Source organism: Crocodylus porosus, unplaced genomic scaffold (assembly GCF_001723895.1).
Source record: "Crocodylus porosus isolate Cpor-Errol unplaced genomic scaffold, CroPor_comp1, whole genome shotgun sequence".
Taxonomy (NCBI): domain Eukaryota; kingdom Metazoa; phylum Chordata; order Crocodylia; family Crocodylidae; genus Crocodylus; species Crocodylus porosus.
This window is the reverse complement of record NW_017728921.1, coordinates 15,666,963-15,681,746: the sequence shown is the minus strand read 5'-3', so window position 1 is coordinate 15,681,746 and position 14,784 is coordinate 15,666,963. Positions and strand designations below refer to the sequence as shown.

Genomic DNA, 14,784 nt, shown 5'->3' with positions numbered 1-14,784 from the left:
CTTTGAGAAACTCCCTTTCTTCATGGCCTGGTAGTGACTTTTTGCTCAAAGACTAGGGGATATGTGTCTGGAAGCTGCCCAGTGGCAGCCACATTGACAACGTAGGGCACCAATAACATTCGTGAGTCACATCGTGCCATGTCCACGCTAGCTGCCCAGAGAAAGCCTGCTCTCAGAGTATACAGCCTGCCAAACGCTGCGTCACATCCTCTGCAGAGCGGTGCAGATACTGAACCACATAACCCCGCCAGCCATAACCCACCAGAGGCTGCTCTCCGGGGTCAGGTCTGGGTAACAACTTTTCCTGCAGGGATGAGGACAGCTCCTGAGCTGTGATAGCAGTACTCTAGGATGGGGATGATGCTGCTGGGTGAAACACAAACTGCTTTTTGAGAGAGCTGAGGTGTTAGCCCCTTCAGCCCTTGCTTGAGCTGTTTCAGGCTGCCTACTTAAAAACTGACCGTGGAGTTTGAAATGGACAGTATTGCGCTAGCCCCTAGAAACCACGGCCAAATCCAGCATCCCCTTCTGCTGGGCAACATGCACATCTTCAGTAAGAGACCATCCCTGCCCCACAAATTCACTGTCCAAACAGACAAGGCAAAGAGTGGCAGAGGAAAGAGGCACTAGCGATATTCCCTGGTAGAGACACCAAGCTAGTCATACACACCGAGCTCTGCGCTTCTCCAGGGCAGGCAGTCTCAGAACAGCAGAAACCCCGGCCTAGCCAGCACGCTGCATCTTCAGCGACCAAGAAGCTCTCCCAGCTGGCAGCTCTCCCATGCCACAGCTCAAAGGCCATTGGAAAGCTCAGAAATGCAACCCTTTCCTCACACCTTGCAGCTCCATAGTGCTTCATCCCTCAGTGCTGCTGGGTGAGCCAAACTCCATCCAGTGACTCACCATTGATAAAAGCAACAGCTCAGGACCCCATTAAGAGCACAAGTGCTTGTTTCTTAGAGCCAAAGGCAGACAGGAACAGCAAGTCCCAGACAAAAAGAGCACTGCAAGGGAGAGAAGCAGGAGAAGTGACAGATTACAGACCAAGAGGAACACTAAGAGAGAATGACGGGGTCCAGCCCGATCGCAGGAACAAGGAAGCGGACGTAGTTACTTTGGTACCACATCACTTGCTAGGGAGCTAAATCCATCCTATGCGTTTGTTTTGGACATGGTTTCCATTTTCCATACAGCTGGGAGGATCCAACATCTGCCATGCCAGAGACCTTGTTTATCCCGTCAGGATATTTCTGGCATTATTGCCAGAAACAATACAATTAATTAAGAATAACTCACAGCAGGCAGGACTCAATTTTCCGCAGGCTGCTCCAGACACTCGGAGCTGGAATTCCAGGGCGGATGGGATATTTGCCAGGCTATTGGCTTCATCAGTTTCTGTCAGGGTTTCAGGGCACTTTGCGTAGGTGAGAACATTGACCATCTCCTGAGGAGAGCTAAAGATCAGCCAGGTCATGTTACGTTTATCAGGGAATAAAGCTCCTCTCCCAAAGATGCATCTATGCTGGACTACCACAAGCAAAATTCCCTTTCAGAATATCAAAGAGATGACAAAGAGTGTCATTGCACGCTTCGGTCACGGTCTTACAGTGGAAATCTCTAGGTAAGGGGCCTTCACAGTGCCTGGGACTCTGCACAAGCAGAAAGATCCCTTTTGGGCCATCTGATTGAAGACCAGGGCCTTTGTCTCAGCAGCCCTGCCAATGCCACTCAAGATCAAAGCACCAAGCTGGCAGACCTTGCCTCCCACACCCCCACCAGCTACTGCAGATTCTCCCAGCAGGATTTAGCTGGCTATTTTGCTGGTCCCAGAAGTAAAATGCCACCAATATCACCTTGCCATTCACCTCTCCTTCTGCGCAGCATGCTCAGCAGTCTCCACTGATCATCACACTGATATTGCTTTCCCAGTGGCCACTTGAAAGGGACCGAGTACCCCATAACAAAGTCCAGCACACAACTTTGGACACACTGACAGCATAATTATCGGGAAGCAACGACACTGGCAATGTAGCGGGGGCAGTTCTTTCATTTTCCGGAGGGCGAGATGATCAAGCTGGAAAAGATTCTCCTTGACGATGGGATGTACTCATGTCCCCAGTGGCCCAGCATTATCACAACAGCATTTTTCTTAAAATCTCCCAGAAGTGCAGCTCCCCAGCTGAGGCTCCAGTGGGGCCATCAGTAGTAGAGAGGCGAGCCATTTCTACCCCCTGTACTGGCTTTGTCCTGGCTGGTTTTACCCCAGCCTCTCACCACGGTGATTCCACGGCGCCCCAACAGCGATAGAGCGCTCTCTCCGCTCCAGGGGAGGTTGGTTCCAGCCAAAATGAAATGATGCCAAGCGCAGCCTTTCACAGCTGAACTCTTCCAACCTCTTGACAGCGAATCCATTTCTAAACCAACAAGGTGCTGTTACATTGTTTACAGCTTCCTGAGTCTTTTGTTTTTGGGCAGATGCCCTGGCTCTGTAATCGAGCTGAGTTGTGACTGGGCTAATCTCCGTGGAGATTAGGGAGAGTTTATGGGCTCTTCCCTCCTCCCCCTGCGAGCCCAGCATGGGCACTTTCTCCACCCCTCCAGCAGAGCTGCATGCATGTGTGAGGACTCCCTGTTTTGCAGCTGGCACAGGCTGTGGGAAAGGCAGTGAGGACATGGTGGTGAAGAGGATCCGTACATCACCAGGGGCACAGGCAGAAGTGATCACTTTTGCTTGATCTGGCCTCAGAAAGATCTCTACATCTGTGACCAAACAGAAATGTGTGGCTGCAGACCACTTTAAAAGGGCCCGATGCCATGAACCTTCATTGCATGGGGGTTTAGATGAACACGGTCCAAAATGGAGCACGTTCTGTAACTTGTGTCTGCCAAGCTCCCAGCCTGTCACTATTTTCAGAATGGGAGGAGGGGAAAGGAACAGAGGGAGTATGGTCTGGGGTTTTTTGGCCAGCACTGGAGGGTGGGGTGGGTGGATTGGAGCTCCCACCCCCTCCTGCGGTGGCGGGGGAGGGCTCCAATCCAGTGACCCTACCATCCAGTGCCGAAAACAACATCCAGGCTAGGAGCGGGGAGTGGCCTTGCTATGGACACCAGGTTTCAGCTGGAATCCCCAACTCCTGGACCCAAAGAGCAAATTTCTGTTTGTTTGGGGGGATCACTGGCAACTCACAGTGCTTTCTGCAAAGCGCTAGGAGTTGCAACGGGGAGCTGCTCTTCTGTCTGCACCCCAGGAAATGCTGTCCTAGCCTTTCCCCTCTGCTGAAATGCAGCTGAGGTCACAGATGACTGGATAAAGCCTAGCAACACAGTTAGATTCCCTTCCCAAGGCCCGACACTGCTCAGCAGATGGATACCATTGGAACAGAAGAAGGGCTGCTTCACCAGCAGGGCTGCCAGCCGTCATGCTTGCCTCATCTTGTTCACCATTCCCTCTTGTCCAGGCCTGGGTCCCGAGCAGCAACGCTGGAACAGGTTCTCTGGAAAATGCCCACAAGTCACTGTTGTTCTTTCCACTCTGGCTCTGCAGCTCCCGAGTTGCTCAGAAAATCTTGGGCAATGTTTGTTGGTGGCTCTAAGGGAATGGGCCAATGGCAGCAGATCTTTACTACCCACCTGAAGATGAATGAAACTGCCCTCAGTTTCTATGGTTCTCTGGCCAGCTAATCACCATCCCCAGGAACGGCCAGGATAGTCCCCGTGGTTCATAATACAGGTGGCATATGGATGGACATGTTTAAAACTAGCCTGATGCATCTTGAATGAGAAGTATGTGTTGCTAAAGCCTAGAGGATGTAATTCCCTTCCACATCTAGTGAATGTTTTCCTTTTCTCCTATTGTTCCTCACATTCATTTTATCTGGGAAGGGCATGCTGTGTGTGTTTGCCCAGGCTGTCACTGCTGCCACTTATGCACTTGACAATGACCTCCGACTCAGTGTCAATGTGGGAAGCCATGTGTGAGAACCGAGATGCCATCCCATTCAGTCCCATTCACAAGCTCTGCGCAGACCACTGATTGGCTGGCAAGGAGATGAGTGGACAGGAAGGAGGATTTGGGAAAAGAGGATGGGTTGTTGGGGCTGAGGCATTCAAACAATGCCCAGACAAATCCAGCAGTGGAGCTGGGCAGGGCAGAACTATACAGCTGTAGCAGAGGAGCCCACAGGCAGAGCCAGTATTGGTGGGAGATGCTTCATACCTCCTTGCCAAGCTCATCCTGTGAGCCCTCCATCTCTCTGGGTGCTCATGCGCACCACGCACTCCATCAAAGAAAGATTTCTTGGAGTGCCTCCTAAACATGGTGTCAGGTTTGTGCATCCTTGCTGCCACATACCCATCCATCACAGTACCGCACATACTGCTTTGGAGGTGAACTTCATACATTGCCTGCCCATTGTACATGGCTTATAGCCCAGGGTCTGGCAGTCATTTATGGTTTCAACACTGTAAAAAAAACCCACAACTGATTCCTCCTCCAGAAATAACGATTCCCTCCTCAATCCCTCAACCGTCCTGAAAAGGAAGCAAGAACTTGTACAGTTTGCTGCAGCCCTGTCCATTGTAATCCTGGCCACTGAAACAATAAAGCTCATTGATTATGCAGCACCCAATTAATATCCTTGCTGAATTTGGACACTGCACTCAGGGGCTTCTAGTGTTCAGGCCTATTTTTGCCTACTGAACACTGAAATCTCCCTAATCCTTTTGTTATTCTTTTATTTAACTTAACCTCCAAATTTACTGTATCACTGTAGAACGGCTGCCTTCCCCCACAAGATCACCCAGGGCCAAGCAATCCTGTCATTCCCCCAAAGCAAGGCAGAAAGTCTAGGGAAGAAGTTGGAATTCAAACACTGCCAAGAAGGCTACTTGGATGTGTTGGGGGGCTGGGTTTTTAACACTGTATTCTGAAAAATGTGAGCATCAGCTGTAGATCCCAGATCGGAGCGGGCAGCCTCCTGGTCATCCTGCGAGATCAGAAAACCTAATGAACATCTCATCTGTAGACTTGGGAGAAAGGAAAGAGCAGGGATGGGAAGGTCTTCCTGTATTCCTTTAGGAGCTCATCATCCCTTGATAATGGAGTTTTCACCCCTCAAAAATTAACATAATTGTTCCTGTCAGTCTCAGCTCAAAGCACATCCAGGATACAACTGCCAGTGGCATCACAGGCTATGGTTGGGCTGCTTCTTGGGAGCACTGTGAAAGGAATGTGTTCCTCAGCATTGTCCATGCTCTTGCTGCTTCTTAGTGGTATCTAGTGCTTCACATAAAACCAGCACAAAAGCCCATTTTCTGCCCACACCACGATAGATAACCAGGCTCACTTCCTTATTCCATCTCTACTTCGTTAGGACTCCGATCCATGTATTGCAGTAAAATAGAATCTGGGGTTGGGATTAAGTGGTGCTGGTCAAATGCATTTTGACAGAACAGTTGCACTAAAAAAGGACGTTTCACCAGGACTGAAACATTTTACAAAAATCATCTATTTTGATAAGACTTTGTTTATCAGAAACTTATTTTTCCATTTTGGTAGTGTGGCTTAAATTAATTTTGTTCCAATTTTGGCATGTTAAAATGTGGATTTTATTAAATGATGTGCACCAGATTATATTTAATAGTTGAATGCAAATGTGTCGATGAACGGGCTAAAAATGATCGTGTCCAAATGAAACATTGCAATTGCCCCAAATCAATATTTCTTCAGTATTTTCAATTTGGATAATAATTTGAAAATGAGGCTTTTCATCTCAATCTGGAACTACTTTTTTTAAAAAAAAGCAGATTTTCCTACAGAATAGAAATCCCAGATCCCAGCCAGCTCTAGGTCTACCCCACCTGTCAGTGTCTATCCAAGTCATAGGTTTTCCACTGGAACTGAAATGGAGATTTGACCCATCTCCTTGCAGGGAGGTCTGATTTTTGACCCTAGCCACTTCTTTTGCCATCTGCAAAATTACAAATAATAGGAATCTGGTTGGGACCATGAAGGCCGGGGGACAACTAACAGAAGGGACAACAGGACAAAGTCCCTAAACGCTTAGGATAAATATTAATAAGCAATGTTTAATCAAACCTCATCTGAGATCTGGGACACAGGCAGAGTCCAGCCCAAGTGGGAGGAATTGAATTATGCTTCAGGCTGTTCCTCCGTTTATACCAAGCAATGAAACCCTCTCTTGCCCTCTCTCTTTCTGATACCACTTGGTATCTTAAACATTTCTAAAAGCCTTTGGAATGGGTATTTGTACCACTTAATCCAACAGACCATGAACACATATTTATCCACAGGCAACGTATGGGGGGGGCATGTGCCCCCCCAGATTTCTGTGCCAGCGGTGGGGTAGGAGAATGCAGTCCGACTAGAACTAGCTCCTGGCAGCAGCAGGGGTGGCAGCAGCAGCAGTGGTGCAGAGTTGTGCCCCCCCCACCGTCAACACTTTGTGTGGTCTATGCATGTCTCATAAGACTAACTGTCCTGATGGCCTCTAGCAGCTGAAATAGCCTACTTGACATCTGAGCAGCAAACCACAAGCACTTGGCTGAGGTTGTGAACATAAGCCCCCAGTTTCTATACTCTTTGTGAACATTGTTGTACCATTAATCACAGTCCCTGAGACAGCCACGTGTATTGTGGCAACATTAGCTGTAGTCTCCAGGATCTCTGTGATGTATACACAGATTAGTAATAATCCCAAGAAGCAAATTAAAAATTGTATGTGGGAAGAAATGCTTCTTAGTCATTAGAAACACAAGCCTGGAGCTTTGAGCTATCATCCCTGCTAGGCAGTGATTAAGAACCGACCTAGCAGGGCAGAGGCAAACAGGTAAAGACAAGGTCCCAGTTAATTAATTTCTAGATTACAGTTCCCTACAGTGGCAAGAAAGGGGTCCTCTCTGCAAACTCCAGACTCCTAGGAGAGCTCTGAAGAGAAACATCTGCATATGGTTGCAGCCAAACCCACATGGACATCTGGACTCTAGACTCATGCCAATAATATGCTGCTGTTTAGGAAAAGGTAAATAAAAGACCAAAGAGCACGCGTTCCAAGAGCTGGAAGGCCTTGGCCTTAGTTTAGCAAATAAATATTTCTGGCTACCAGCAGGACTCTCTTACCCAATCAAGCAGGGAATTACTAGAAACAAGGAATAAAGGGCAATAAGTTACCTTGGAGGCCCCTTCTCAGAGTAGGAAAGCAAGACTCATGGAGCAAGTACTATCCAAGACTACACAATGTCACTGAGTCCACGAGGGACAAGACACGCAACTCTTCAGCAGTTCACAAGTGTAGAGGCCTTGCTAGCTATTTGTTAACACCAACCAGTTATCCAGCTGCACCCCAGACGACATAAAGACCCAGCCACAATGGATGAACCTCCTGGATATGTCATCCCTCCCCTGACAGGCTTCTCTAGCACCTCCCTCTGATGCAGCAGGTGCTGGCCACTGTCAGGCAGCAGGACACTGTGTGGGATGGATCTGTGGTGCAATGCACTTTGGCAAGCCCCATGTCCTCAGCAGTTTAATTCAAGAAGACGCCTGGAAGTCTAGAGGTTTCTCCTACACTTTTCAGTTTTTCAGCACCCAAAATGTCCTGAAAAAAGGCTCTTTCAAGGTCTCTAGACCTTCAGGGTTCTGGTCAAGTGTTTCAGAACTAATCTGACCAGAAGCTGGAAAGAGGAGAGGAAACAAAAAATAAAAACCAGAGAAGAGACATTCCTGAACTCTAGTGTTTCTGGGAAACCGTGCACATTGGCAGCACCCTGGGCATCTGCATTTCACCTGAATGGTGCTGGTGACTGTCCTCGAGAGAAGAGAGCAGCACCCCATGGTCCAGTGAAGATTTCATAGATTTCATAGATGTTAGGGCTGGAAGGGACCTCTCAGGATCATCGAGTCCAGTCCTCCGCCCGAAGGGCAGGAGGTCAGCTGGGGTCATAGATAAAGACAGACGGCATCTCCTGCCGGGCCAAGACGAAGCCTGTTGGAGCCCTTTTAAAGGCAGTGCCTTCTCTGCTGCCTTTCTTCACGTGACGACAGCAGTCTCAGCTAAGCACCTTAGCTCACTGGCTCAGTGCTCTGCAGTCTTAGGTCTGAGAGCCGTTTTCCTGCTGTCTGGGACACGAGGCAGGCAGCCCGCATCTTTGCGGCTCAGCCTCCTGGACAGGAGACATTATTACCTTGCTTTTCTGGAGTAACCCTGCTTGGGAGATGCTAAGGGCACAAACACTAGAAAAAGCGAGAGGCCAACTGATCTTCAAAGTATCAGGGAAATAAGAGTCTAGGTGGATTCAGCCTTCTTAGCCCATGCCAAGAAAACGCTTCCCACGCTGACACCGCTTCATTTCTGCCTTTTGTAGGCTGCTCGCTACAAAATGGAGACGGCAGCATTCCCCTGGGGCTGAGAGGTAAGGTGGGGGGTAAAGACATTACGTGCTGTCTTTGCATGACTACAGCAGAGAGCCTTTGGTAGGTCTGAGCCGGTGAACAGGCTTATTATAGTTCTGTTGCACACAGGTGCTTCTAGGCAGTAATAGGAACACTGCACCAAAGGCGGTAGCGGGGTGGGTCACATTATCCTCCCCCACCGCTGTACGCCCATTTCCTGGTTCTAAAAAGGTCTCCCCTGACCTTGGGCTTCAAAAAAAAAAAAAAAAAGAAGAAGAAAGATGTTGGCTAAAACCATTTGGAAAGTAAAGGAGAAAATAAAACTATTGTTGGCCAGTCCCTGAAAAGAGAAAAACGGATACTCTCGTTAGGTCTTTTCAAAGCCTCTCAATAGCCTTGCCCCGTGGTTCAGTTTAAGATCCCACTGTGCTTCATTCAGCCAAAGCACCAAGTTCCCACACCCCATTCACTCACTCGCTCATTCATTCATTCCCTCTCCGTCCCCTCCTCCCCCCACCCCACTTTCTCTCTTACCCAGACCCATTGATTGAGAGTCTGATCTCATGCTGATGTCATGCCCTGGGCTTCAGGGGAGAATTACTCTTGATTTACATCCATGAGAGAGAAGTAGTTAAGGACAGACCTGCTGCCTGCACTGCCAGCTCCCAGAGGTGGGTCTCATTGCCCATGCTCCCCTGACAGAGCAGCAGGCCAAGACCCTGGCTTTGCTAGATGGACTCAAACATGCTTTGGGATACAACTCTCACCTGTGAGTGTGGGACCAAGGCTTTATATCACTCGGCTAGGATCTTTACAGAGGTGTCCAAATAAATTTATTCCCAATTTTCTCCCTTCACCCAAACCTGGGGGACACCGAACACCATTGTTGTCCATGCTCAGAGTCGGTCTTCCTCCCAAGCGAAAGACCATGTACGATGCTACGAGACACTGTCAGAAACTGCAAGGAGCCCCCTCACATAGCGCCCTTAGGGAGCTCCTTGCAGTTTCTGACTGTGTCTCAAGCATCGCACATGGTCTTTTGCCTGGAAGACGGACTGAGCATGGAAAACAACGGTGCTCAGTGTCCCCCAGGTTTGGGGGAAAATCGGGAATAAATTGACTTGGGCACCTCTATAAAGATCCTCAGAGAGAAGGCAAAGCAGCACAGCCGGGATTAGAAGCTAGTACACACTACTACCCCTGTGTGTTAACCATTAGCCCACGCTTGCTCTGAGCAGGCCTTCCCTTCATAGTCTCCAGAGGTATTTCTTGTCTCCTCACACTCAGCCTGTCTTACTCATCACTGACCCTGACCCTGCTCCACAGAGGCAGCCCAACACGAGCCCCAGCACACAATTAGAACAATACTGGAGCTTAGAATCAATCGAATCATTGAAAATGGGGGCTGGACGGGACCTTAGAAGTCACTTAGTCCAACCCCCTGATCAAAGCAGGGCCATCCTTAACTAGATCATCCCAGCCAAGGCTTTGTCTACCTGGGTCTTAAAAACCTCCAAGGATGGAGATACCACAACCCCTCTGGGTAACCTGTTCCAGTGCTTTACTACCCTCCTCGTGAGAGAGTTTTTTTCCTAATATCTAACCTAAACTTCTCTTGCTGCAGCTTGTGCCCATTGCTCCTTGCTCTGTCATCTACCACCGCAGAGAACAGGCCAGCTCCATCGTCTTTGTAATCACCCTTCAGTCTCTTCTGTCTCTGAGTTTATGATCAGACGACTGCAATCTACGGTGAAGCCCAGTTAACACCATGGTTACACCTTGATTTACAGTCACGCTAGTTAATGAAACTAAGGCAGGAGGTTTTGAGTGGCACCTCATTTCATGGGCTTTATGGTAAATTGCTCATGGCAAGTACCATATTTTCTGACATACAACACACACACCCTTTTCCCCACAAAAATCAACTGCTGGGAACTGGGGTGAGCATTTATAAGCAAAGAAATATGTTGCCAGCAATTTCTGCCACTTAAGCCTCTGTGGAAGGAAAGCAAAAGTAATTCTGTATGCATTACCCAGAGAGTAGCACAATGAGCATGGTGCACTCCCTATCTCCTGCTACTCCGTTCCTTACTGCTACTTACCAGTATTTTCAAGGAAAGATTTTTTTTTTCATCCTGCCTTTCAAAACCAAGATGTGTATCTTAGTCCTGGGCATGTTGTATGTGAGAAAATAGGGTATTTTTTTTTAAGATTTACTAGAGGAGTACAAAAATAATACACCAGTTAATAGTCTCTCTAGATGCAACTTCTTGTGCTAGACAGTAGTTAGCACAATTATGCTAGACAATTTATCACTGTTGTCACTTTGCAGATAAGTTAATGAACTGCTCTAATTTATCCCACACAGGATACCCTGAAAGCAATGTGCTGTGCCCCAGAAGGACATGCAAATCAATCAGTAAATAGAACCACTGGAGCATCTCTCTCTGTTCTAAAACACTTGCTGAAATGGGTTAGCTGAGTGTTCAGTTGAATGGGAAGAGACAGCTCAGTCTGTATGGAGAAATAGACCTGAATACCTACTGCCCAGTAGTTTTGCTGCAACGGCTCCCCCTGTAGACTCCCTTCTGGACCATAGGCTTGTCTACACTGCACCCAGGAGTTGTGACGGCAGCATGGCTCAGACCTTGGGCAATATGCAGTCCCCAATGCCAGAAGCAAGCAGGCTGCAGCAACCTATGCCAAATCTTGTGTCATCAGGTTCTCCTGCTGTCCTTACCCAGACGAGCTAGACTGAGACTATCTTGGCAGTCACGCCTCTGAAGAGCAGCGCAGACACAGCTGAAACGTGCCTTGTTCCCAATTAGCTTGATCCACTTTGGAAGGGGATCAGGCTAAACCAATGGTTTTCAACCTGTGATTTGTTCACCCCTGGAGGTCTGAAGACATATCTAAGGTGTCCGTGAAATATGACTATGACCCATCAGAAGTATGTGAATACCCACACTTATAATTCAAAGGGGTCTGCACCTCCATTTGAAATTTTGTAGGGGTCCACAAATGAAAAAAGGCTGAAAACCACTGGACTAAACTACCAAAAAGGAGCTCTAATTGCAAAACCACAGAGACTAAAGGGGAAGCAACTCTGGACTGCTGCAGTGTCTGTTCACACCAGAGCTCTTCTGGAATAACCCTGGTGGGTAGACAAGCCCTCACCGAGAGGTGCTCACCTTGCTAAAGAAAGTATGAAACGAACAAAAACAGTCACGTGCAGAGAAAAAAGGCCCCAATTCTGACTCCACCTCCCCCTGCTTGTTATCTTTACATATAACACATATCAAGCATTCTGTAATACATAGGACCTTGCTCCTGAAATCAGCAGGCCCATCAGCAAATGAAGGAGGTCCTTTACAAAGTGAGTAAATGGATGAGCAGCTAGCTGTAAGTGCAACAAAATGAATTCTTTTAATACCAAAAAAAAAAAAAAAAGGAGCTTGGACAGGCTAGTTCTGGTCTGATGCTGTCTATCGGGAGTAGGTCAACAAAAGGGTCCAATTTCCTGCCTCCAGTAGCCAGTATCAGATGTTTCATTGGGAAAAAAAAAAACACTTCATGGGTGCTGAGGGAATAAGTCACGCTCTCCGTGTGCAGCAGTATTCAAGTGACCTCCTACCAAAATGAAACGAGAATCAATGAAGTTTTCCCCACTGGGACAGCCCTGCTGGTGGTGCCACAGGTGTTTCTCCTAACTGGTCAGCCTTCTAGACGACTCACGGGCAGCTCCTCCTTTCCCTTCCCCAAGGCTCAGACTCCTCACCTTTTAAAATCCACTTACTGTTCTCCTCCCCCACTGCAGATGCCCTTATAACACAGCTGGGGCACAACTGCATTCAGCACCTTGTTACGATGGTGCTCACTTCTGAAAGCCGCCCAGGCTCATACATACAGTCCAGCCTTCCACCTTTCTTCCGTCAGCACAGCCTGAAAGGCATTGCTTGAATCCTTTCCCAGGTAGGGTCAGCAAAAGCCCTGGCAAAGTGCAGCTCACAAAGCCACAGACAGGAAAGCCTAGGGCAGCGATAGGGAGAGACCCCAACCCAAGTGAAGTCGTTGAGAGCTTTGCACTGACTCCCACTGGCAGCAGCATCAGGGCCACTGCAAGCAAAACCACATACAACCCAGCTGGCAAAAACGAGCCCATGAAAAAGCAGCTTCCTCGAGGCTCTCAGCAAAGCCTCCAAATGCACAGAGGAGATGGGTGTGAAGGAGACAGAACACCAAACTTGGGTTAACGGACCCTTAAGGAACCACTCACACCTCCTGCCACCCCCCAAAAACCAAAAATTGATGGGCCCTATCCACTCCTCTACCAGCTCCGTGCCAGTGTTACCCCATTAGCTTTCATGGAGTTACTTTGATCCACACCAGAGTCACTGAGAGAAGAAGCAGTCCCTGCAGGCTCCTTGGATGAACCCAGGTTGATCTGTACCTGCGTGAGACAAGCAGGCAGGAAAGGGGGTGGGTGTGAAACCATGCTTCTCCCCAGCCTGGCTACTCACCCGATCTCTGACACACGGCTTGGTAGTCTTCACAGCAGTCTCCTGTCTTCTCACAGTAAGTGTCACAGTAGCAGGCAGTCCTCCAGCTCGTGAGATCCGAGCACGCATTATTCCTCCCAGGGCAGCACTGATGGCTCCCCCGGTTGCTGCATCCTGCCTCTGTGCCCCTCAGCTGCCCGCTCACCAGAAGCCAGCCACAACAGATCAGAAAATACCCTACATTAGTGCCTCGGGCTCTCATGGTCTCAGCAGCTCTCCCTGCGTCCCAGCAAAAGCCTAGCTCAGGTTCCCCTCTTCCTCTCCCTCCACTGCCAAACCTTGCTCAGAGCCAAAGCCTCCGAAGGGAGCCGGCTGCACTCCCAAGCCAAGCAACTTTCACAGTAGAAAAAAAACTACAAAAGCCACATGCTGTCCCAGCACATAGACAAGCCAAGGGAAGCCCAGCCTGGCTCATCCAGCTGACAGCTCCCAGCCAAAAATGCCTCTTGCATCCAAAGGGCCCAGGTCTGGCAGGCAGTTCTCAGCAGGGATGCACTGGCCTGGCGTTCAGTGGAGAGGACCTGGTGGGTCACACACACACAGCCGATTTGCCCTTTCATATGTACCAAATTGCACTGACAAGCCAGCTCCTAATGAACTATCTTTTATACAAGCAATTAGATCCACTGGTCACAGACATAAGATGCCAGGGCTGCACAAGCCTATTGGCTGGACCTTAAAAAAACCCTCTATTCCTCTCTGTTCCACCTACTTTCTCCCCCTCCCCTCCATAGTCCCAGTGCAAAGGCTCCTCCTGGGTCTTAGAGCCAATACACAGCACAGCACGCAGTTGCTTTAGCAAAGCAAGGAAGCATGAAGGAGGGTTTCACCTCAAGCCAGTGGATGATCCCCAGCATGGACTTTCACCTTCTAAACTAAAAAACAAGCAGCGGAATAATCAAATGGAGGAAACGTTCAGTGGCTGAAAATAAGTCAGTCTCCCCATCATTTTGTCCTGAGCCCACCGCCCAAAAGTGACATGTCTGCGACTCGCATCGACTCCAGCAGGGCTTCTGTGTGCTCAGCATCCTAGAAAGTCAGGCCACACTCACAGAAGTGCTTTCATGTGGATTTTGGAGCCATCATTAGGCACTCAAACCTGACTATTCTGGGTTTGAAGTGTTCATGCAGCATTGTGAAATACAGCAATTTGGCAACCAAATCTGAGCTCCATCTCACGCCGCAGGGTTCAGGTTGTGTTGATACAGGTAACCGAGGAGCTCTAACATGCTTAGGCTTCTGTACAGCATCTGATGTAAACTTTGGACACTGGCAGAAAAGTAAGTGCCATGTAATATCCACAGAGCAGGGGCCAAATGGATGAAGAACTAGTTGACAGGCCTAACAGCAGGGATTCCTTGCTGAGTGGGGGGCAGCTTTGAGTAGGGGGTTACCAGGGTCAGTGCTACATCAGGCACAGCTCAGCCATCTGGAAGCAAAGAGAAAAATCAATGCTGAAGTCACAGAGAGAAGGGTGACAACCACGCAGAAAAGGACAGCTCAGGAGACTCATGTGTCTTCCTCCGAGTGCTTTCTCTAGCCTCTTCACTGGCCACATCACCTTTCTGTTCCCCTTTCCATCTCCTCCCCTATGCCCTCCCCTCTCGTGCCATCTGCAATGATTTCATTGATTTCATAGACATCAGGGCTGGAAGGGACCTCAGAAGATCATGGAGTCCAGCCCCCCCGCCCAAAGGGCAGGAAGTCAGCTGGGGTCGTAGGATTGCAGCAAGATAAGCATCCAATTTACTCTTGAAGGTGTTCAATGTAGGTGCTTGAACCACCTCCGATGGCAGGCTGTTCCAGACCTTGGGG

The 14,784-nt window shown here is 48.8% G+C and overlaps 1 protein-coding gene across 2 annotated transcripts in view; it reads right to left on the bottom strand.

Annotated features, from left to right (window-relative positions):
- Window positions 1–14,116, bottom strand: part of LOC109312801 (somatomedin-B and thrombospondin type-1 domain-containing protein-like) — a 35,852-nt gene extending 21,736 nt beyond the window's left edge. For both annotated transcript variants that reach the window (XM_019539093.1, XM_019539094.1), the window contains exon 1: window positions 12,931–14,116. In XM_019539093.1, the coding sequence (XP_019394638.1) occupies window positions 12,931–13,171 (241 nt within the window). In that variant the 5' untranslated portion in view covers window positions 13,172–14,116. The remainder of the gene's footprint in view (window positions 1–12,930) is intronic.
- Between the last annotated feature and the right edge of the window lie 668 nt (window positions 14,117–14,784).